This window comes from Emys orbicularis, chromosome 9, assembly GCF_028017835.1.
Source record: "Emys orbicularis isolate rEmyOrb1 chromosome 9, rEmyOrb1.hap1, whole genome shotgun sequence".
Classification (NCBI taxonomy): Eukaryota; Metazoa; Chordata; order Testudines; family Emydidae; genus Emys; species Emys orbicularis.
Window position 1 is genome coordinate 20,017,554 of NC_088691.1, and position 24,914 is coordinate 20,042,467.

General features: G+C 40.5%; 1 protein-coding gene across 1 annotated transcript in view; it reads left to right on the forward strand.

Moving 5' to 3' along the window:
* The first annotated feature begins 1,471 nt into the window (after positions 1-1,471).
* ATRX (ATRX chromatin remodeler) overlaps positions 1,472-24,914 on the forward strand; it is a 129,941-nt gene continuing 106,498 nt past the window's right edge. Inside the window, exons 1-7 of the mRNA XM_065410527.1 lie at positions 1,472-1,546; positions 2,750-2,892; positions 10,403-10,515; positions 16,579-16,634; positions 19,514-19,566; positions 20,507-20,631; positions 21,928-22,047. Coding sequence (XP_065266599.1) covers positions 2,843-2,892; positions 10,403-10,515; positions 16,579-16,634; positions 19,514-19,566; positions 20,507-20,631; positions 21,928-22,047 — 517 coding nt within the window. The 5' untranslated portion in view covers positions 1,472-1,546; positions 2,750-2,842. The remainder of the gene's footprint in view (positions 1,547-2,749; positions 2,893-10,402; positions 10,516-16,578; positions 16,635-19,513; positions 19,567-20,506; positions 20,632-21,927; positions 22,048-24,914) is intronic.

Consider the following 24,914-nt stretch of genomic DNA (forward strand, 5'->3'; position numbering starts at 1 on the left):
GGTAGAAACATTCTTTAGAAAATTTGTTCTTCTGAAGTGCAAAGAAAACCTGGAGTCGTGACATTCTGTACCTTGGGGGAGCGCTCTGTAACTCCCGTATTCCTCATTTATATATGATTGTGATCTTGCATATAAAGCAGGCCCTGTGAGTATAGGGGGAAAGGTTATGATCTGCTGAAAGTCATTTCTCTATCTGTATATGTATATCATTAATGCATATGAAGTTATGAGAATTGTGTTGTATGGTTGTCACTAAAACATGCTATAAGTTGGGGAATCTCCCCAGAGGCAACAGAAAGGAAAGTAGCCAACACCCGGGTGGGGTGTCAAACAACCCATCACCAGCCATTGTCCAGCAAGGGAGCTACAATGCAATGACTCACCTGCATGAGGCTACACCGGGGGAATTGCTCAACCTTGCCTGGAGACTCAGCAGTGCCCACCCAGACATGCCTGGACTTGTGTTTTCCAAGCACGTGGACTGAGAGTATAAAACCAAACACAGGGGGCTCATGCTTGGCCTTTCTCCTTCACCCACCTACACTGTAAGCAACAAGGACACTCACAAGACTGAAGACTCCAACTGAGGGGACTGGCACAGATTTCAAGGGTGAAATGTGTACTATGAACTGTGGGGTGAGAAAAACTGCTTAATCTAGATGTTGCCCAGCCTAATAGGGTTGAGAGTTTAAACTGCATGCTTACATTTTCTTTTCTTTTGGTAATTAACTCTGACTTTTTGCCTATCACTTAATATCACTTAAAATCTGTCACTTGTAGTCAATACATTTGTTTTACCGTTTATCTTTACCAGTGAGTTTGTATGAAGTGTGTGGCAAATCTGCTCAGGTTTTGCAAAGGCTGGTGTAGATCCACTTTCCATTGATGAAGTGGTGAACCAATTAATAAATTTGCACTGCTCATTTTGAGCAGTGCAAGATGGTATATTCCTGAGGTACAGTGCTGGGAGCTGGGGGGATTTGGCTCTGGTGCTTTTCTCTGTATGATTCATAAGAGGCTCTGGGATCATTCATGCAATCTAGCTGGCTGTGGGGCTCCACATGTGGTTGTGCTGAGTGATCACAGCACCTGGAGGGGTTTGCTGTTGGTCACTAGCAAGGCATTATGAGAGACCGCCCAGGTTGAAGAGAGTTCAGGGGGCACAGCAGTCTCTCAGTCCCAGGCTGCACCCCGGGGATCCCATCACAGTCATTTTTATCTTCTTTGAGGGAATTTAGGAGGCTATCAGACTATCAAGTACTCATAAATCACCTTTGAAGGGAACTTATGACTTAATTATTAGACTGTTTTTCTACTGTCTCATAGTTGTGGAAAGAAGTTTACCGCTATTGTCTTTACCTTTGGTGGTGTTGATGCTGACTGGGTCATTGCAAAAAAACTGACGGACCACTCTTGGGCCAAAACCCACAACTAACTTGTCTATGGAGTTTCTGCTAGAGAATTGTCTGTCTTCTGAAGGAATCGCCAGCCATCTTTAGTTGCAGAAGCCATGGAAGTTTTAATCTCACCTTCATCCCTTATTTCCGTAAGTCAGGTTTCTTTTCAGTGGCGATTTTTTTTATCACAACTGCCTGTCTATTGAAAGTGAAGTAGAATTGTATCGCCCCAATTCCATTTTGTCTGAAATATCATTCATCCGCAAAGCAGGTTCATTCATCAGATAGAATTGTGAGTGTATATAGATAGTTCAGCCTGCACCCAATTTAACAAGAAAGAGGTGCTTCTCTACTTGAAAGAGGTGAAGAGAAAGTAGAAGTCAGGAAGAATGGTTGTAGCTGAGGGTATGTATGAAAGAACTGCACAACATCACCAAGGCAATTCAGATGGATAAAAGCACACTAAGTATAAGAACATAACTTTCTACATCCAGAATTTCAGTTTCTATGTCCATTTAGCTTCCCCCTTTCCTTTTAACGGGCTGAATATTGAGAAGAATTACAAGTCCTCAAATGTGGATTTTTTTACTCCGAAAACAAACCTTATTCATATATGTATTAGTGAAATGATAACTAAAACTCAGGAATGCGCCTGAGAGAAAGGGGTCATAGTCCACAAATAAATATATGAATTGGTTGCCACCTTTGTGGAAACAGGCAGTGCTGGAGCACCGGATGAGGACAGGAGAGCAAGATCAGTTCAGACATATATCTAAATGAATTTAACAGTAACAGTCTTCACAAAGAATGTGATAGGATAAACTTAATCTTGTTTGGGGAACATCTTCAGAAAATCTGAATAGGAAGAAGTCTTCAAAATAGTATCTGAGTTGCCTTTGTTATCATTATTTTTTTTGTTTTTTGCTGAAATGCTAATTTTTGAAGCATTGATTGAAAAATGAAACTCTTCAGAGGCAGGAGTATGTGTGGTTTTAGGATGAAATTAAGCTCTGTGCAAATGTGTACTGTATTAAAGACTAAAATAGATTGGGGCATGGAGGGGGGCGGGGAAGGGAGGAATTGTGGTGGTCAGTGTATATTATCCAAGATCAAGGTGAAGTGAAGAGACTTGAGCCTGGATAAGACTGTGAAATAAATATTATGTAGACCAAAGGTGCCTCTGCCTAAACAGTTTTTATTGCTTGTTTACTATCAGCAGTTGCACATTTAACAGAAACATAGGGTTACCAAGAAAACTGAGCAGGAATGAAAATTGTGCAGTAAACTCTGGAGAGAAAATAGAGCAAACCAAGACAACTGATATCTTAAGAACTGGTGTGTCCTTGTTTCAGGCATAAATGAAATACAGACCAACCTTTAGACTTTAATGTGAGGAAACACTAACCTGGGACCCTTTGCCGGACCTATTTGGCTGTCGCTAGTCCATGACAAAGATATTTGGCAACGTCCTAGGGAGGCCTTCATTCAAAATGAGGTAATGATGCAGCATCATAGAGAGTTTGTTGGAAACAGTTCAGAGGAAAAAACAGAAAATAATAAAAGCAATTTTTGTATTAAAGCAGTGAAGTATTTATCTGTCATTGGATGTAATCCTTGCTTCTGTATATCTAAAACTGTTTTACATGAAAATGACTATTGCCTGTCTGTTTCTGTTTGGTTTTTTATGCTAAACTTTTGCTTTGATTATGCTTTTTTGGGGGGAATCTAGCATTACCATATAGCAGTGTTTCTTAACCTTTTTGTGCTGGCAACCTCCTTTGGACATTTAAAAAAAAAAATAATTGTCTCCTCCTCCCCTCCACACAGATTAAGCTCAGGACTTCAGCTTCAACTTCTCACGACTCAGGGTTTCAGCCAAGCATGGGGCTGAAACATGTAAACTAGCTTTGCAGGGTCTCCTGTGGCGTAGGGCCCCAGGCAATTGCCCTGATTCCTATCCCCTAACACCAGCTGTGCTTGTGACCCCCCCCCCCCCCAAATCTCTCCAGCAACCCTTGTGAGGATCACAACCCCCAGGTTGAGAAACACTGCCATATGGTATTTTTATCTATCAAAACTGTATGCTTAACATTCCTTCACTTGTTCTCCAGTACCTATTTTTTTCTATTCTCAAGCTTGTCCTAAGTAGTCTTCCTAGTTATCAACTTCTCAACTTGGTTATTTGAAAAGAAAAATGTTTACCCTTTTAGTGCAACAGTGCAACCTTCAGGAAAACCCATGCTATTGTCAGGTAGTTTGGATACCGTCTGAATAAAACTAAATTGTTTAATCTTCCTCGAATAGAGTACAGATTCTCTTAGTGAACTTTTGTTCACCTGTTCTCCATTTCCCTTTTATGAACAGTTAGTGTCTCTAGAGAGGCTTTCGTGATGTTTGCTTTCCTTACTCATTATACTTTGAGGGCATTTCATTCATGTCCCCAAATGGCCTAAAGTTTGCTGGGTATCCTTTGATTAGACCCCGGTGATTATAAAGTCAGTTCTTACCGAAATAAGATATTAATCAAGTAATAAGTTAATGAAATCTAAGAATAGCACCTCAGGATATAATACAGTAATATGGGACATGATGCCTGCGCCGTCTTTTAAAAAAAATCAGTACTTTGATAGTCTGCTTTTTTTGAGGACATTCATGGTTTGAATTTTCAGGTTGCTACCAAACTAAATTTAATTTAAATTGTTCTGGTAATTGAGTCACAGATGTAAGCAAAGACTGACTTGAAATTGCTTAATTAGCATATACATTTGAAATCATTTACAAAAATGTTCAGTTTTAGCCCAATATTTTGAGCTACCACAACTGCTGCCCCAGTTGAAAACTGTTAATGAGTTTTGAACATTTAAATTAACTACCACAAAGGACATAACTTAAATTGTTTTATATAGATATAGTAGTAAAAACATACTTTTTATGTTATAGGACGGTTTGATTTTTTTACAATGTATTTTGGACTAGTATTTGTATACTGTATGATGTGTTAAGTACTTAGTGCAAGGCAGATTTGTTCACTTCTGCTATGACTGGTTATCTGTAAATGAGTAAAATATTTAATTGTATACATTGTCTACTTCAGCCCTTTTCAATTTGTCTGTTCCATGTTCTTGAGTCATTTTTCATGTATATAACTGTCAGACCACAGCCTTGACACATTTTATGGGAGAGTACTCTGTAGTCTCTGCCCTTTTGATGGAGACCTCTGAATTGGGGTAAGGCTCTAGACATCTTTTCTTCTGGGTGTAGTGTCCCTTCAGGGTTATCTGTGTGACAGTTCTGAAACGTAGGGTTACCATACGTCCGGTTTTTCCCGGACATGTCCGGCTTTTCGGCAATCAAACCCCCGTCCGGGGGGAATTGCCGAAAAGCCAAACATGTCCGGGAAAATGCCGGCCGGGCACTTCCTCTCCCGCGGCTGCTCTACTCCGCTCCTCCCCTCTGACTTTCAGAGCCGAGCTGCCCGAGCCAGCGCTACCGGCTTCGGGCAGCCCCCCCTGCCTCCGGACCCCGAGCTGCCGGCCAGGCACTTCCCTTCCCAGGCTCCAGCTGAGCTGCTCCGCTCCTCCCCTCTCAGACTTTAAGAGCCGAGCTGCCCAAGCCAGCGCTACCGGCTTCGGGCAGTCCCCCCTGCCTCCGGACCCCGAGCCGCCGGCCAGGCACTTCTCCTACCCGGCTCCAGCTGCTCTGCTCCGGCGGCTCGGGGTCCGGAGGCAGGGGGGGCTGCCCGAAGCCGGTAGCGCTGGCTCGGGCAGCTCGGCTCTTAAAGTCTGAGAGGGGAGGAGCGGAGCAGCTCAGCTGGAGCCCGGGAAGGGAAGTGCCTGGCCGGCGGCTCGGGGTCCGGAGGCAGGGGGGGCTTACCAAAGCAGTCCACAAAGGCTGGAGCCATCAGATCTGGATTTGAATGATGGAAACAGAAAGAGAAGGTAAAACTGGGGGGAAAAAGGCAGCCTTCAAATAGTATAAAGCGAGTAGTGTCTTGGGCTTGTGCCTGGAAGACCACGTGGACTTTTTAAAAGAGAAAAACCTAGAAGAGATAAGTTTTCTTCCTAACTTGCTTAAACAGAAGAAAAAGGAAGGTCCTGGTTGCAATGCAAACGGGATGTAATTATTGGAAAACCTAGAAAAAGAGATGTGTCTTACACTTTTCCCTGAAAGTGGTCTGCCTTGGACTTAAATTTTTCTAGTGGGTGAAAAGGTGAAGACCCAGCGCTTAGCATGATTTGCCCCAGATTCCCTGGAGTTCACCTTAGGGGTATCAAGAGGGAATGTTCCCTACAAGCATATTTGTTGTGGTGGAACAATGAGGAGAAGGCGGTCTCCTTTTATTGCTTGGGTGACCTTTGTGGGAGCAACTTCAGCAGATGGGAGAGATCAGTAATCAGATTGATACAACTCAAGAAAAGGATCTGATAAAAACAAGCTGAAGTGTTTGAAATAACCAGCTTGTTCAATGAGCTTGTAGGTAAACATCAGGCAGAAGATAGTGTAATGGTAGGGTTACCATACGTCCGGTTTTTCCCGGACATGTCCGGCTTTTCGGCAATCAAACCCCCGTCCGGGAGTCTACACTAGTGGAGTGCCTGACTCTAGAATTGGTGCAGCTGTTTCGTGTGGCTGGGAGGGAGGAGAGGGAATGTGGGGCGCTCAGGGGAGGGGGCGGAGACTTTGGGGAAGGGGTTGGAATGGGGGCAGGGAAGGGGCGGAGTTGGGCGGGGGCGGGGAAAGGGGTGGGGCTGGGGGCAGGGGCAGGGGCGGGGCCGGGGCCCCGTGGAGTATCCTCCTTTTTCAATGTTCAAATATGGTAACCCTATGAAACGACTGTCTGAAAGTAATGGTCTCATCAAACAAGATTCATAGAGACTAGAGAGAAAACAACATTTTAAAAACATTTAACTGTATGCATAAAGTCCAGTTTGAAACTGAAAACCTTAACTAGGTAGCCTCACTATAGTTTTACTTACAATGAAATAAGAACACTTTCAATTTTTGTCTGCTATTAGATCAGGGAACATTTTGGAGACTCTTTCACTTTTCCTCTCTCCCACTCTTCCACTCTCTCCCCTTTCACTCTGGCTATGGCTAGCTTATCATACCAGGCACACTTCAGAGTTATTTACATAAATGTTCTCTCTGATGGGGTCATCATTGCTTTTATGAAATAACAATTGTATATTTTAAAGTCATGCATTCTAATGTCCACTGGTCTTGTTTAAACTGATTTGAGGGGTTTTATTTTATTTACTTTGCCTTTCTTTTTCATATATTTATTGGAAGGTGCGTTCCTGCCATAATAGATTTTTCAGCCCTCGTTTGCATCTCCTCTATCGCCTGTGTGCTTGTCTTAACGAAAGATGTTAACTTTGAAATCAGTTAATTTTCAGTCCCTTAAAGAAATAGTTATATTTCTTTTAGTCATTCCATCTTATCAGAATCCCAACTGTAGATGAAATATGAATTCACAGATGCAAAATCCATCACATTGTAACTGACTTTACCACTTAACTGACATTTTTGGAAGTAAACATATTTAAATGTTGTAAGTACTTAATACTGAACAGACATTGGTCACTATTGACATAGGCTATACGCAGCAGTGATTTTGAGGTGAAGAAAATCACTCTTGTTACCAATCACTTTAGCCATCCAGCTCCCCAGAATTTTAATTGTGTGAAATTGCAGTGTTGTAGCCATGTTGGTTCCAGGATATGAAAGAGGCGAGATGGGTGAGGTAATATCTTTTATTAGACCAACTTTTGTTGGTGAAAGAGACAAGATTTTGAGCTACACGGTGCTCTTTTTCAGGTCAGAGATACTACCTCATCCACCTTGTCTCTCTATTATGTGAAATGGAAGTTATAGAGGATGGGAGAGTAAAGTGAATTAGTACTCCTGTTTATGACAATTTACCCAACCTCTGTCTGCAATTTAAAAAAAAAAATCTGCATAGATTTTAGAATCAGTAAAAAGCTACTTAAATTGTGGCCACTGAGTACTCATTATGCTGCAAGATGCCATTTTACCTTTTAAAGTGGAAAGTGATAATGATTTAACATTTTATAGTTGCCTAAAAAAGGTAGTGAAAATCTTGTGTACTTTAAATATTAAAAAAGCTACAACTGACTAAAGAATCTGCAGACATGTGAGCTAGTGTTCTGATAAAGTAAGCTAATGAAGAAAACAAAAATTGCTCTCAGAGATGTTCTTGAAAGATTTTTAATTTAACAGCGGTTTCTACACCACTGATTGTCAGGAACCATTCAAAATTCAATATGTTATATGTGTGGATAACTTAAAAAGAGAGGGGTTTCAAAGAGGAATGTGGAAGTAGTTTAGTAAAAAGGAAGGGTATATAGAAATTTATAGTTAGAGTAATTAATTAATTTTGAGGTCATCCATACCTGTATTTTGAAGATGCGTGAGGAAAGTAATTCTAAATAATACATTTTGGAAAGTCACAAATTAATAGTTTGTATTTTTAAAGCACTTCCATCTAAGGATCTCAAAATTTTTGGAGTATATGTAGATTAGGAATTTTTTTTTACTAATTTATCTTAGTCTAGATATACCCTAAATGTTTGTAAGGCACTTTAACTAACATGTTTTAAAACCCTAGTGTATTTTAACTTTCTCTGTCTACGCTAAGGTTTTAAAACATTTTTATTGACATTAAAAAAAGTGTTATCCTATTCTATGCTACCCTTATAAAATTAAGACTTACAACACCACTGTGAATGCAGGTCATTAGCAAATATACTGTAGGGAACAATGCTACATGGCAAAGGAATAGACTGTAGGACTTAATGGTTCTATTCTATTTCTGATTTTTTATTAAGAAATTTTAAAAAATTACCATTTAAAGTGTACACAGTCAGAAAATTGGATGTCCTGAAAATAGTTTTAAAAAGCACAATTTGGATGTGTCCCTTTAATGGCAGTGTTAAGGGGTTATCTTACACAGGGGTTAGTCTAGCTGATTAGGTATGATTTTTCAGTAACTGTACAAACAGCTGGAAAAAGGCATATGAGCACAGGAAAGCTTTTGGACAGTGGTCTCCAACCTTTTTACGCACAAGATCACTTTTTGAATTTAAGATCAACCCAGGATCTACCCGGCCCCATCCTCACTCTCCGTCGCTCGCTCTCCCCCCACCCTCACTCACCTTCACCGGGCTGGGGCAGGAGGTTTGGGTGTGGGAGGGGGTGCAGGCTCTGGGCTGGAGCTGAGGGGTTTGGAGTGTGAGAGAGGGTTTGGGGCTGAGCCGGGTGCAGGTGAGGGGTATGGGCTCTGGAAGGGAGTTTGGGTGCAGGAGGGGGCTCTGGGCTAAAATAGGGGCTTGGGGTGCAGGAAAGGATGAGGGGTGCAAGCTCTGGGAGGGAGTTTGGATGTGGGGTGCAGGCTCAGGGCTGGGGCAGGAGGTTGGGGTCTGGGTCTAGGAGAGAGTGGGTTCAGGAGGGGGCTCTGGCTGGGGCAGAGTTTTGAGGTGGAGGAGGGGGTGAGAGGTGTGGGGTCTGGGAGGGAGTTTGGGTGCAGGAGGGGGCTCTGAGTGGGGGCAGAGTGTTGGGGTGCAGTAGGGGGTGAGGGGTGTGGGCTCTGGGAGGGAGTTGGGGTGCGGGCTCAGGGCTGGGGCAGGGGGTTGGGGTGCAGGAGGGGGTGCGAGGTGCAGGCTGCGGCTGGGAGGCGCTTACCACAGGCAGCTTCTGGTCGGTGGTGCAGCAGGGCTAAGACAGGCTGCCTGCCTGCCCTGGCCCCACGCCGCTCCTGGAAGCAGCTGGCATGTCTCTGCGGCCTGGGGGCCCGCAGGTGGTTCTGCGTGCTGCCGCTGCCCCCGTCCTCCAGTGCCAACTCCGCAGCTTCTATTGGCTGGGAACTGCGGTCAATGGGAGCTGCGGGGGCAGCGGGCGTGGGCAGCATGGGGAGACCTGTGCCGGCCGCTTCCGGGAGTGGCGTGGGGCCAGGGCAGGCAGGCAGCCTGCTGAGCCCTGCTGCGCCGCCAGACTTTTAGCAGCCAGCGATTCACTGGCAGAGGCTCCAGGATCGACCAGTCGATTGCGATTGACTGGTTGGTGACCACTGCTTTAGGAGGTGGGAGAAAAATACGTGGAGGGCCTGAGACAAGAAACCTTTTTAAATAGACAGTGCTAATAAGGTAACTGGTGAATTAGAGCCTTGTCTTGTTCATAAGAAAACTTGTGTACATGGGAGAGAAATGACCAATGGTTCTTGTTCTATAAAACTGGCTAATTTAAAATTCTGTTGGCAATCGTATCAGTAAACTAATTCAAGTAAAGATATCAGGCAATCGTGATCCTACACAATTGTCTTTTGACAAGATACACATGTTGCTGGTTATCTTCTGAGACACTCAGTAAATAAATTGGGATGGCTGGTTTGATGTAAGCTTTGTATGGATTAGTTAAAATAATGTCTGATTCCATGCATCTTTACAATTTTTTTTTTCTTTAGGCTGTGTAGAGAAACTGCTAGCAATTGCTGTTTGGGTTATGTATCCACAGACAGACCAATATAAGTGATTCAAATTTTTAGCTGTTATTTAAAGAATCTCTTAGTTAAGCACAATGTTTTAGCTATGTTCTTTTCTTTTAATTTCTTTGAATAGCAATGCACTTTTCTTGGCTTTTGTAAATCATTTTTTTAATGACATGAAATACAGCTTTTAAAAATGTGACATGCTTTATTGTTAACTTTATACTAATGTAGTCCTAAATGCTTATATTTCAGTGCCAAATCTGCACTTATAATTTTTTTTCAAAATTACAAGTGGGTTATTTTTGCTTATTTTGGTATCCCGTTTTGAGATAGATGCCTTGGTAAAAAACAAAGCCTTGCTTTGGAAGGTCTTCAGTTCTTCTGTGGATATGTAGTACTTAAGAACAAGCAGCATTCATTTCAAGCTTGAACTATATATTAATTAATAAAGTAGCATGAGATAGTGAGACTAATTTCAAGTGACACTTCTGTGTTTTATCAGTGAAAGCAAGTTGAATACGTTGGTGCAGAAGCTTCATGACTTTTTGGCTCACTCATCCGAAGAATCTGAGGACGCAAACTCGCCTCCAAGACTATCTGTGAGCAAAAGTATAGGTAAAAATATATATATTTTCCCTCTTTTAAATGTACACTCTTATTCAACATCTTGGAATGTAGTGCAATAAAATGCATTTTGATGTACAGATATGCAATATTGTTCTTGCTGTTTCCTTCTTAAGTGGAGATATTTGGCTAAATATACAGTAGATTCTTGGCATAAATTGCTTTTCATTTGTGAATATAAATGTTCTGTATGTTAAAACATTGTAAAAACAACAAAAAAGTATCCCAGTATTTGTTCCTCAGTATTCCGTTTCATGGAAGTTAAACTGTGTGTTCTTGGGGTTTGGGATGTTTGTATCTTCCTCTGGGATACTTTTGGTTCAGATTTCTCATGGTTCCCTATATTAACACTGTGTAATAGACATATCTTGTTCTTCTGCTGAAGTTAAGATCTTTTGACCCTCACAATTGTGGAACAGAGTGTGGGGGAGTTGCTTTCATGTTAATTCACAAAGTGTTTTCACAATTAAGTCAGAAACCATTGAAAACAGAAGGGCTCTTCTAAAGTAAATGATTAGGTTTCTTCTTGAAAATTATTGGTATCTCCAAAAAATCTAATAGGTAAGTGCTGGATTTAAAAACAAACAAACTTCATTTTAACTACATTCAATAATGAAAGCTTTTAAAATAAACACACAGGAGAAAATTATAATCTAAGGTATAGTAGGAATCTGGCTTTGTTATAGATATAGACCTTTTCAGACTCCAACTTTCTTAAAACGCTTTCCATAGCAATGAACTTAAAAACTGTTATGAAGTGACTGTGTGAGGAAAGTTGGGATTGTATTAGCTGAGGAATATAGTTTCTTCTATTTTCAGACAGACCCATGGGATCTCTAAAGGGACGCTTTCAAGAGAAATAGTTAACTTTTCACTAACAACTCATTTACCTTATTAAAATTGACAGAAATTTTAAATCTAATTTTACTTGATTACCACCTGTGATTTTTCTCTTGTACTTCTCAGATCATATAGTGAAATAAGAGTGGTCATTTTCACTTTGTAGTTACTTCAGCTTTCTTGTTCTCCTGATATAACAGGATGCAACTGTTTTGCATTTCTAATGTTGTTTAGGAATATTTGAAATAAAAATTATTTTTATACGAAAAAAATAAGTGCTCTGTCAGATACTCAGCATTGATTTCAATGGAGCTAAGAGAATTTACATCAACTGAAGATCTTTATATTCATATTGGGTTATGTAAAACTTCTGTTAAAGTCACAAACTTCTGCTATACTTGATAATATCCATTAAATCAAAGGGAGTTCTGCTTAAAATTTCATCTTAAGTATAGCATCTCTGACAATATTGTCCCCTTATTACTGCATTGTAGTGTCAACACTGACTGTACAATTCAGTTTCTGTTTGGTGCTTCAATACTTTATTTCAGGGCACCTTTGCCAAAACCAAACTGTGACATGGATAAACAGATAATATCTGTCATTGTGACGTTGTTCTGAGGAGGATACTGTTTGCAGCACCTCTTTCCCGGTCCTGTGTAGTTACAAATGTGAATCTAGCTCTTGTCCGTGAAATAGAGAATTACCGTGGAGCAGAGATACACCGATTGCTTAGTCCTTTTGACAAATTTCAAGGGTGTGTGTGGGTGATATCACACACATATATATTATTACAAAACACTACTGTTCCCTTGTGCGTACGAATAATGATAGTCTTTACTCCTTTGGTTGCATGCTATTTTTCCATAGGACCTCTGCCTCATTCAGTGCCCTGCTCTGGGGATGAATTGTATAATAAAAAAAGATTGTGTTTAAAGGCACCGTCCGCATTTGTTGGAAGGTGTCTAGTGAATGAGGCAGAGGATTTCAGAAAGAGAAAGGAGGGTCTTATGGTCTTCATTGTTGTCCTGGAGAGCTGGATTTTGGCCCTGCCTCTGCCACAGAGTTCCTGTGTGATGCTAAACAAGTCACTTAAACCAAACCTTTGAGGTGCTTGCTAATTGTGTGTGTCTCATTTTCTGAGTGCCTAGCTTGATATCTTGAAGTCTGATTGGCAGAAGTGCTGAACACTCCTAATTGAAATCAATGGGAGTTGTCCTTTGAACATATTCTGAAAGTATTCTGAAAAATCAGATCCTAGGATTTTCAAATTGGGTCCCCAAAATTAGTGGATGCTTTTGACCATAATCTCTGTGCCTCAGTTCCCCATCTGTAAAAGCGGGATAATATCACCCCCTCATCTCAGAAGTTTTGAGAAGACCAGTTAATTTTTCTTTGAAGCACTCAGCTTACTATAGTGATGAGCACCATAGAAAAGCCCATGTGGAAATAATTTTTTCTTCATAACAGGATTTGAACAGTCTACAATAAATTGAACAATGAGGAGAAAACAGAATATTGAATAGCTGCTCATTAATCACTGTTTATCCAGTGCACTGAATGAGGCTGCAGTCCTGTAGAAAAATACTATGTGATCATATAGTTTAACACTATATCGTAAAGCATGCACACAAGGGGACTGAATGAAGCTTGTTTGGGCAACCTTAATCTTGGAAGTTCCTAAATTTTGTGTGCCTGATTATGCAACCTTAGTGGTCTTTTAACTTAGTTTTTGTGTGTGTAACTTTTTCTCTTTTTTTTTTTTTTTTTTTTTAAGAATAACTTCTGTTTTTTCAGTTTGCTGTCATGTGGCATCACAACACCACATGGGTGGAACCTTTAGATACACTACACAGACTTCTGCCACTTGAACTAGTGGAGTAACTGATAGCAATAGTAAGTTGTTATCCTCTATGTGGATCAGTACTAGAGGGACATCAAACACACATTTAACCAGTGGTTTTCACAGATATTTGCTGACAGAGGAGGAATAGTGAGACTCAGGAATCTGCCATTCCAGGCTCTGGAGGGGAGTGTTCTCTAGTGGTCACAGCCACTTCTGCCCATTTCCTCCAAACTTGACCCCCTTCTGCCTCATCCCTTCCAAGGTGTTCCAGTCCTTCCTCTCCCCCTCCCCGGCTCCTTGCACCAGTCCTAGTATCCTTATCTTCCCAGGCTCTACTCAAGCTTCTCGTTCCAGTCTTCTTGCCCAGCAAGTTCTTAATTCCCCCTCCAGGCTTGCTGTCCAGATCTCTGACTTCATCATTCTCTCATCCCCTCCCCACACCTAGTCATGGTCTCTGCCCAGCCAGTTCTGATTTCACTCCCTTTTGAGCTCCTTGCCCACTCTCTGTCCTCCTGCTCCTCATTGCATTCTCCTTGTCCAGTCTGTCTACCCCTTCCCCACTCTGACTCCTAGTCTTCTTGCCCAGCAAGTCAGTCTCCCCTCAGCTTCCTGCTCCAGCCGCTTCACGTCCAACTGCATAACTGTTGTCTCAGTCTCACCAGACTTTGTGTGCCAGTATACGTCCTTCCTGCCCAGTCTGGCTTCTGTCTCCTGTGTATTTGAATTGGGCAGCTTCCTCCTTCATACTGCACTGCCTGGATGTGTTACAAGAGAGTAGAGGTGTCATTGAGAACATAGGAAAGACAGGCTCCCTGCTCTCAATTCCCCACCCTGATGCTCTCTCAGCTCTGTACCCCTAGACTGGAGAGAACATGCTCAATTGCTGTGTGGTGATGACATGTTCAGTCTGGTCAGCACTGTGATGCGAGGGGGTGCAACATGCTCAGTCACTCTGTGGGCATGGTGAGAGTCCGGTTACACGTAGGTGCAGTGAGATTTGAGCATGCTCAGTGAAGATGGATTCTTCAGAAATGTAACTGCTAAAATCAAAGTATTCTCTGCTGAGCATGTGCAAACTGAAATTGTTTCACCTAACTTTGGTTAAATAGTATTTTAATGGGGTTGCCAAGAGGGACATCCTTAGCACGTCACCCCTCAGCCAAATTTCAAGTCATTAGTTGTCACAATTTTGGCATGAGTGTACCTTATACCCCTCTCTTGGTCTCTTAAGGGCACCCGCTTAGGGTTTTAGGTACTCAGCCGTCGCCTCTCAAGTGGAGACATGCATCTCTCTTCCTCTTGATGGGGATTTTAAGGCTTCCCTTCCCAACTCCCTGCACTTTGATATCTCTAGCAAGCCAGTCTACTTAAAGGCCAGTCTACCTGTGCTTTGCTTTCTGTCCAAAGGCTATGAACAGCATATAACCATCAGTTAGAAGTTACCATACTGCTCTTTCTAAGCAACCATGTTTATTCTTAAGGTAAAAGCATTATAAGCGGGGGAGGGGGAGAAAAGTTCCTTCAGGCATGCTAAAAGCTTATCATAGGTTACCCATTATTCTTATAGGGCCTTAGTAGGCCAGAGTCTTTCCAACCCTTCTACAAGGGTTCGGGCCCGCTTGGACAGAAGGTCCTGTCTGTTTGCTAGATCAGAAAGAAGTCAGTTTAAATGCAGCCCTTTTAAGCCAAAAGCCCTTTCTTGGTTTTCCTAGTCTCTTGTAACCCAGTTTGAGTCCCTGTATACAAATACCCCAGCAGGTGGTACCTGTCTGGTACAATGAGTGATTCTCCTTAATCACCCTACAGTGTTTTAGTTCCTGAAGGAGCTGTAGTAATTCATCCCCATGGAGTAGAACACAGTCATACATATAATTCCTGGCCCACAGTGATACATAAGCATAATATAATGTTTTCCCAAAGACACTGCATATGGTTGCAATATCTGTCACAATAGTCACAGGGTTTAAGGCCAGAAGGGACCACCAGATCAGCTAGCCTGACCTCCTGTATGTCACGTGCCACCACCCAGCGCCCACATGCTAAACCCAACAATTGAAACGTGACCAAAATGTTAAAGCCCACAGGACACTAAACTGTTATGTGCCAGAGGCAGAGAATAGGAGGGACTGAGCTGCACCAATGCCTCAAACCCCTGCAATGGCAGGGAATTGATTAAGTGAGAGATACCCAGATGACCCCAGCAAGTGACATGCACCTCATGCTGCAAAGGAAGGTGAACCCCTCCCCAAAGTCACTGCCAATCTGACTTGGGGAGGAAATTCCTTCCTGACACCACATGGTGATCAGAGCCTGAGGATGTTAGCAAGAAAAATCCAGCTAAACATCTTGCTGCAAAACAGAGGGACATGAGAGCACTTAAGAGAAATGGTCTGAAGAATTTAATACATGGAAAACATACTTTTCCTTACTTTCATTTTCATAAACACCTGCATTGTATTGGTTGAAATTTTCCAAAAAAACATTAAGCCTGAGGCAGACACAGCCAGTGTGGAAAAATTCAACCCAAACAGTTTGCATAGTTATAAGCAACTGAAAATAGGTCTTATAATGTAAAGAGTGCTATGAGCCTAATCTATCATAATCACGTGATATCCTTATGAAAAATAACATTTTTGTACTTCCCATTAATCCATTTCCTATGAGACTACTTCTAACATTCTAAACCTTTGAGCAATTTCATATAGCTGCATTATAAAGAATGCTGAAATAGAAATATTCCCTTCTCCCCCTCAAAAAACCTGTAACATTTCTCTCAGAATTACACTAAGTGGGGGTGCAGAACAGGTAATAATCAGTCCTGGACCAATGACATGTTTAAGGTTTAATATCCCACAACCCATTAGGGCTAGAAATAGGTTGGTATATCTGGAAAAAGGAGAATCCACAATATCAAATGGGATACATCACTTATTTTTAGCTGTGCTAGCTAGGTCCTTGATATATCAGTCCTTAAAGTCACAATGTTATGTACAGAGGTTTCAGGAATTTATTGGTTGTTACTGCTTTTCGTGTAAAGCATATATAGTTGCCCTCTGGCTCCTGTAGTATGAGTTCTTTATTGGTGGGAAAAGGTTGAAAAATAGTAGCAATGACATTTAAAAAAAAAAAAATTCTAAATTTTTTTTGTAAATTATTTGGCATATGCGCAATAAATGATGCTGTGGTGTTATGCAAAGGTTTTATTGTGATGATATAAATCTCACTCATCCCCACTGACTAATTGTCCAATTAGTAATGTTTTTTAATAATGCTGATAAAATGTTTATACCAAACCATCATTTATAATTTAAAGAATTGTTAGTGGTTTCTACCATTCAGTGAATTATACTTTTTCCCCCCCTGCCCAGGTAAAAGTAGTGGGCCTGAAAATAGTCCAACTCCAATGGAAAACAACAGGGAAGAGGTAGGAATAAAGTATATGGTGCATTTGATTTATAGTAATGCTTGTAATACAAAAATGGCTGGTATAAAATATATTGATTAAATTTGAATTAAAATCTGTATTGGATTACACTACCATATCTGCTGAATGTGAAAGTTGATTAGGGAACTTTTTTTCTAAAAGTTGAATTAAAAAACCACAATATAACCTTTTAAATGTATATGAATGACCTCCATTATGACTTAGCAGCAATTAAGCATTCACAATTTAAAAATAAAAAGTAAAATAATAAATTCAATGTGCTTTCATAGTTTTGACTATTTCCGTATTTTTCCTATGATCCTTCATAATGCATGAATAAATGTATACTTTGTGGAAGGTATCACATTGTACTATCATGAGGCTTCTAATCACTATTAAATCTTTGCTGAGAAGTGGGGAGCTGCTGCAATTTTGTGAATTATCATGGTTGAGGATTGGCAAATTGCATAACAGTAAGTTATACCCCTATTCATGGAAGTATTCTGTCAATTAATCGCAGTTAATTCACGCAATTAACTAAAAAAAAACCCCTAATCACGATTAAAAAAACAATTGCGATTAATTTCAGTTTTAATTGCACTGTTAAACAATAATAGAATATCAATTGAAATTTATTATAAATACTTTTCGATGTTTTTCTACATTTTCAAATATATTGATTTCAATTACAACACAGAATACGAAGTGATCAGTATTCACTTTATATTATTACACCTCTACCTCGATATAACGCTGTCCTCGGGAGCCAAAAAAACTGACCGCGTTATAGGTGAAACCACGTTATATCGAACTTGCTTTGATCTGCCGGAGTGCGCAGCCCCCCCCCCCCCCGAGCACTGCTTTACCGCGTTATATCCGAATTTGTTATATCGGGTTGCGTTATATCGGGGTAGAGGTGTATTTTTGATTACAGATATTTGCACTGTGTAAAAGGTAAACAAAAGATACTGTTTTTCAGTTCACCACATACAAGTACTGTAGTGTGATTTTTTTATCGTGAAAGTGTAACTCACAAATGTAGATTTTGTTTTGATACATAACTGCACTCAAAAACAAAAGAATGTAAACCTTTAGAGCCTACATAGTCCATTTAGTTCTACTTCTTGTTCAGCCAGTCGCTAAGAGAAACAAGTTTGTTTACATTTATGGGAGATAATGCTACCCACTTCTTATTTATAATGTCACCTGAAAGTGAAAACGGGTTTGCGTGGCACTTTTGTAGCCGGCATTGCAAGGTATTTATGTGTTAGATATGCTAAACTTTCGTATGCCCCTTCATGCTTCGGCCACCATTCCAGAGGACATGCTTCCATGCTGATGACGGGTTCTACTCCATAATGATCCAAAGCAATTCAGAATGATGCACGTTCATTTTCATCATCTGAGTCAGATGCCACCAACAGAAGGTTGATTTTCTTTTTTGGTGGTTCGGGTTCTGTAGTTTCTGCATCATAGTGTTGCTCTTTTAAGACTTCTGACAGCATGTTCCACATCTTGTCCCTCTCAGATTTTGGACAGCACTTCAGATTCTTAAACCTTGGGTCGAGTGCTGTAGCTATCTTTAGAAATCTCACATTGGTTCTTTGTTTGTGTTTTGTCAAATCTGCAGTGAAAGTGTTCTTAAATCGAACAGTGTGCTGGGTCATCATCCGAGACTGCTATAACATGAAATATATGGCAGAATGCAGGTAAAACACAAAGCAAGAGATATAGAATTCTCCCCAAGGAGTTCAGTCACATATTTAATTAATACTTTATTTTTTTAATGAGCATCATCAGCATGGAAGCATGTCCTCTGGAATTGTGGCCGAAGCATGAAGGGACATACGAAGGTTTAGCATATCTCGCACGTAAAGCGAGCAGCATTATCTCCCGTAAATGTAAACAAACTTGTTTGTCTTAGCGATTGGCTGAACAAGAAGTAGGACTGAGTGGACTTGTAGGCTCTAAAAGTTACCTTGTTTTGTTTTTGAGTGCAGTTATATAACAAAACAAAATCTACATTTGTAAGTTACATTTTCATGATAAAGAGATCGCAATACAGTACTTCTATGAGGTGAACTGAAAAACAGTATCTTTTGTTTACCTTTTTTACAGTGCAAATATCTGTAATCAAAAATAATATAAAGTGAGCACTCTACACTTCGTATTCTGTTATAATTGAAATCAATATATTTGAAAATGTAAAAAAAAAAAAAAAAAAAAAATCCAAAAATATTTATCATTTCAATTGGTATTCTGTTATTAACAGTGCAATTAATCACACCCTCAAGTGACTCGCGAATATTGATGATATGCTCTTGAGTGAGCCACACCCAGTCTTTAGCCCAGAAAGTTGTGAAGTGCGAGCCTTAACTGTTAAATGGACCCTTTGGGATGGGGGATTGCAGGGAAATAAAATCTTATGCAAGGCTCCTCTACTATTTTTAATACTTCCTCAATTTCCTGCAAATTTGGTGCATAAGAAATATGGTGTATGATTCTGTGAATTTCTCAAATCACAATAATATTCCTTTATAATTTCTGATGCAGTGTATGCTTGGTGGGGTTCAAAGTATACATAAATTTTAAGAGATCTTAATCCAGGTAGTAATTTATAAACTAAAAAGTCTCATCATTGAACCCAGCTAATTACAACACTACATTTACAAGCAAAACTTTAATTTTTGTTCTGCTGCCCTTGATATGAAATGTAGTATTAACAAGAAATGGGATATGATTTGTTTAAACCCAGGTAGAAATTGACTTCTGAGTTGCTGCTGTATACCTAAGAATCCAAGAAATTAAATTTTTGTTGATGTATGTTCTGGTCACACACTAACAGATGTTTGTGACTTCAAATTTTTTCTTGTTTTTAGGGCAATAGCTCTTCAGAAAGATCCAAATCTTTAGGATCATCACGTTCAAAAAGGTTAGTTTGAAAAGGAAAATGTGAATAATACTATTTGTAACTAGGTGCCTTCCCTAACTTGGTCTACAGAAACAATCCACGCAGGGCCAGATTACCATAAAGTGTAGATTGGCATGGAGCCATTAACCTCAGGCTGATTTACACCAGCTGAGGAGGCTCCCTGTGTCAAGTCCAAATTTACCCCCTTCCTGGAGTATGGCTTGATTAACAAAGTCTTTATGGTATCTTGCTTTCTATCTCAAGGCTCATCAGGCATAAATGCTCATTGAGTTCCTCCTTCAGGACTACTCACCCCACACCCAGGATTTTTTTCCCTTGAAAAAGTCATTTCTTTGTATCCAAGTGGGGTAATGAGTTTACCCTGCCTCAGTGAGTCAGTAATACCCAGTTTACTCTTTACCAATAAAATCAGTACCTGGTAACAGTATGGGGTGTTTCAGGCATACACTGCCAGTCTGATGCACTTCAGTTTATTAATTTTTTTTTTGCTCTCTTTCAAGAAGTAATGCACTAAGGTAATTGCTTATCAGTTTGTGCCTAAAGAAAACAAATTCTCAGTGTGGCCAAAAATAACTGCATTTTAGCAACCTTACACTGATCACATTCCTTCTTGTCTTTTGCTGTCTTATGGTAAACCTTAGGTTTCTGTCCTTCAGAGCCTTTTAAAATATGTAAAACAAAACAACATATCTTTTCTCTGGGTGGATTAAAAAAAAACCTATGTATCTCTAAGAACAAAATTCCTCTTCTGTTGTCACTCTTGCCCAGTCTATTTCTCTCTGCTTCGTCATCTCATGCAGTTTAAATTAGATTAAAAAATAGAATTTAAAATTACAAGGTTCCTGATCCAAGGAGATTGTGTTTGATTGCAAAGCACCATGTACACCTAAATTGCTATAAAATATTTATCACAAATGTGGATTTTTTTCTGTTCATACAGGAAACCTACAGTTGTAACAAAGTATGTTGGATCAGATGATGAACAAACCTTACCCGAAACTGTAAATGAAGATGTTTCAAATGAAAACTCAGAAAATGATGTTGATATGAAAAGCTTACCTAAAGGTAGATCATGCGTTTTCTGTGTGTCTGAATTCTGTGAATTAGTGTCAAGACTATGATGGAATATGCATAATAGCCACAAAGGGAAATGTTGCATACTTTGTCTGGTTTTATTTATTTTATTTTTTTTGGAATGTGCCAACCTTAGCAAGCAGGATACTGAGGACCTACTATGATTATAGCATTCAAAAGGTTAAAATATTTTGTTTTTAAATGTCTGCTTTGAACCCCACATACATAAATCACTGGATCTACCAGGATGCACTGATTACTTAATTCAAAATATGCATTGAAATCCATATTTTTGTGGAAATAAAGACATGAAACAGGAAATGGTATTTTGGTTTTGTTTTTTTGTAAACATTCTGGGTAAAATTTTCATAAGTATCTAAGTCCCATTTGAGAATGGGATTTAGTTCTCGTAAGTGACTGACTTTGAAAAATTTATCCTTTGCTTAAAAGTATCAGAGGTTAGGCCAGATCTTGAAATATATTTAAAAACAAAACTAAAAAAAACTTGTAATTTTGGGTTATTTTTAGGTACAATACTTTTAAAACACCCTCTACACCATATTTTTAGTTTTAGCATGGTTTAAAAACCACAACAAAAGAGCTTGCTTTTCTTAGCTCTATAAAAGCCAGAGTATCCCAGAGAGACCACTACTGCCCCTTGTGCCAGAAGCAGTCATTGTAGGGTTATTTTTACAGAATGTTGTATTACTGCAAGTTCCCAGGAGACACAGGATTGAAACCCAGCTCTAAATATGAGATTACACTTTTTTCTTCCTGTAACTTTGGTTAGCACTGTTCGGTTTTGTTTAAACATTAGTAAATTTAAGAATTTTGTAAAAAAGAAAATGAGATTTTTGTCCTGTTGGTGGGGGAGGGAAGAAATTTCTATGGCTTTTGAGAGATGCTCAGTTAGCTGTCCTAAAACTCCTGGAGCCACAGAACAGTTGCATTGCAAGCTCACCCACATTGTCTCACTGTTATGCTTTATTCTGTTCTTCATGGACTGCGTCTGGGGGTAGAGAGGATAGTTCGCTCTCCAGGGTCCATTCAGTTTTTGATCTCTGTCCTAAAATTGCAATATCAGTGCCAGTTCGAGGTGTGTGGTATTGATATTTGTAATATGGACACGTGCAGTAGGATATGTGTTGTTTATCAGTCAGTCATCATATAGCTTGTTGGGGAAAAATATATGCAATGTTGGCTTTTATTTAAACAGGAGTCTTGCACTTCACTGGAATGTCACTTGGATATGTAATGGTTTCCAACTTTTAAATGAAATCATTCTAGGTACAGTGGTTGTACAACCAGAGCCAGTGCTGAATGAAGACAAAGATGATTTTAAAGGGCCTGAATTTAGAAGCAGAAATATCGTTAAAATGAAACCTGAAGCTCCCAAAAAGCGTGGAGGTAAATACATTTTATAACATGTTTAAAATGGGTTTAAACTGCTGTTTATAGCCACATTTGGTACATCCAAAAATTGTACACATTTCCTAAAAATACCTCCACTCTTCTGGCTTTTAGTTCACTAAGGGTTCTGTCCTGCTGAAATTAGCCTCCATTGCTGTTCCTGCAGTGCAGCAGTGAAAGCTAAGATTAGTTTTTGTAAAATCTCCTGCCTTGGGTAGCCATAGCATGCTTCATTAGGTATTCTGTGTAAATCTTCTTCACTCTATTCCCAAGAGTTTGATTCCACTCTGCTATTTTGCCATATCCTTTTTTAGGGAACAGTGGCATACCATTGCATACCCCAGAATTTAAAAAAACATGGTCGATCTGGTAGCCTGTGGGCTGAATCTCACCTGCAGGATAGTTCCATCTGGCCCCTGAACACATATTGTAGAACAAAATGGCATCCTCCGCATAGTGAGACCTTGTACATACGGTACATCTGAAGACAGTGTGTGGAGGGTGCAATTTTGGACTTCTTAAGGCATGCAAGTATAACTGCATGCCTTATTAAAAATGTCATGCATGCCACTGCTAGGGAAAGATGTTGGAATTCCACTGAATGTATTTTCTGAGGCTCCAAGAAATCCATACACATGTAAGCAGAGACAGAAGGTTAGTTGGTGAGGAAGATGTTTTTGTTTTGAAATCCCAGATTAATTTCTTGGCACTTCTCTGGCTATTAGTTATATACCTTAGGTCATATGTGGAAAGTTGCCAATTTTCCTTGACCTCTACTAGAATTGATATGCAAGTACATAGATGCTAATGGATAATATAAGTTCATCTTTTATGGACTTGGCAAATAGAAAAGAACAAGCAAGAGGCCATGCATAAACTACTCTGAAAAAAATAAAAATAAGTGATTTTACATTCCTTTTCCCTCTTTATAGTACAGGCAGTTTTGTAATTCACATAGGAAAAATAGTAATCAGTAACTTACTCCAGCCTAGTTACTCCTTTTTTAGTATATTAGTTTATATAAATAATTTTTTTCTTCCTCATGTGTAGTTTGGGTAATTAATGGGAACCAAAAAAAATGACTGTGAAAAAGTTTACTTGCTCTTTTGTGTGTGCATGTGTAGGTTTTTTTAGGGGTTTTTTGAACATTGATCTTTCCTCTAACTAGATGGTTTATTTTTAATTATATTATTAGATGTTACATTCAGGACAGAATCTCATGGTTTTGTCTGAAGTGATAAAGGGCGATCGCTGAGGTCGTTCCTGCTTACCGCCACATGGTCTGAATTGGAGCCTCTACTGTTCTCTTGTCTCTTGTGATGTACCTTTTAAAACACAGGGAAAAAAAGACTCTTTTATTCTTGTAAATGGTATTTTTGTTATTTTTGTAGTAGTTTTAGTATTAGTAGTAGTTTTTAGTATTTTAAGGATGTTGGGATGCCATTTTGCCGGTCTCCCTCCACTCCTCCAGCACCCATGCCTGGGTACTGGATTATGCTGAAGACACTGGGGTTCAAGAGCTGCGCTTTCTGCCCTCGCTCGTGCTCAGTCTGTGACAAGCACCAACGCTGCCTTTACACATTGCATCCAAGTGCAGTGTCTGCCTCTCCTTCCCAAGCCATACCCAAGAAGGCTGGGTTCTCAACCTCAAGAAGCACCTCATGGAGGTTGCCATGAAGCTGCAGTTGGATCCAGATCAGGGGACCCCCTCGTAGATTGGTCTGAGCAATCGAGGAGAGTGCCTCCTACCACGGAGCTCCAGTCCGGTTCTGCTGGTACCAGTGCTGTGGACCCCGGGCCGGGGCCTAGTCGTGAGTGAATATAATGGCAGTAAGTTTTCCTCCAGGCCCAAGAAGGATACTGCTCCGTCCACGAGTTCTGTCCACAGGGAAGTGGCACGTTCCAAAGCTTCCAAGCATGATAAAAAGTTGCAGAGACCATTGCATCTGCCGGTTCCATCCACTGAGCCATGTACGCCTTCCAGGTTGGCACTGCTGAAGTTAATGGAACCTTTGGTTCTGAGGCAGTCCTCTGTTCGGCTCCCGTTCTGGCTCTGGTTCTGACTACAGTGCATACCACTGACACCAGGGAGACTTGAGTTGGCCTCTGAGCCTCATGAGCTCTTTGTCATGGAGGAGGTGAGGTCTCCGTGTTTTCAAGTGCCATCACCTTCTAGGGGAGTACGCTCTCTTACATTAGACTTACCTGTTACTCTATGGCTTCCATGGTTCTGCTGATTCCAATGGCACCACCATTCGTACCAGACTGACTTTTCAGCATTGGAGGACTTGGACAGAGTCTGCCCCTCCCATACTGCCAATAAAAGTACCCCAAGGTTCTGCTGACTCAATGGCAGTACCCTCCCTTTCCCCAGCAACAGAGCCATTGATACTCTGCTCCTTGGGGCTCTCCATAGCAACTTCCGGATCTGCCTGGTTGGTCCTACCTGGGTCGCAAGGTATTCTCCTCTGCCAGCCTCCAATTTCGTATCTCCAGTTACTTGGCTCTATTAGCTAAATACAATTTCCTTACCTACAGGAAGTTGCCAGACTTTGCAGACAAACTTCCCTGGCAGGATTGAGCTCGCTTCCAGGCTATCCTACAGGAGGGGAAACTAGTTGTGAGAACAAGATTCCTGGACGTAGCAGACATTTCTTTGCAGATGATGGCTATGGGGATCGCTATGCGGAGGGAGTCATGGCTGCCTTTGTCAGGTTTCCCAGGGGAAGTCCAGAATAGCATAGAGTAGTGTCCCTAAACTGTGGGGCATGCCCCCCCCCCCGGGGGGCATGGAGCAATGTTTGAGGGGGTGTATGGTGGGGCCTGTATCAGCCCCCATGCGGGGAGGGAGCACCACCCAGTCG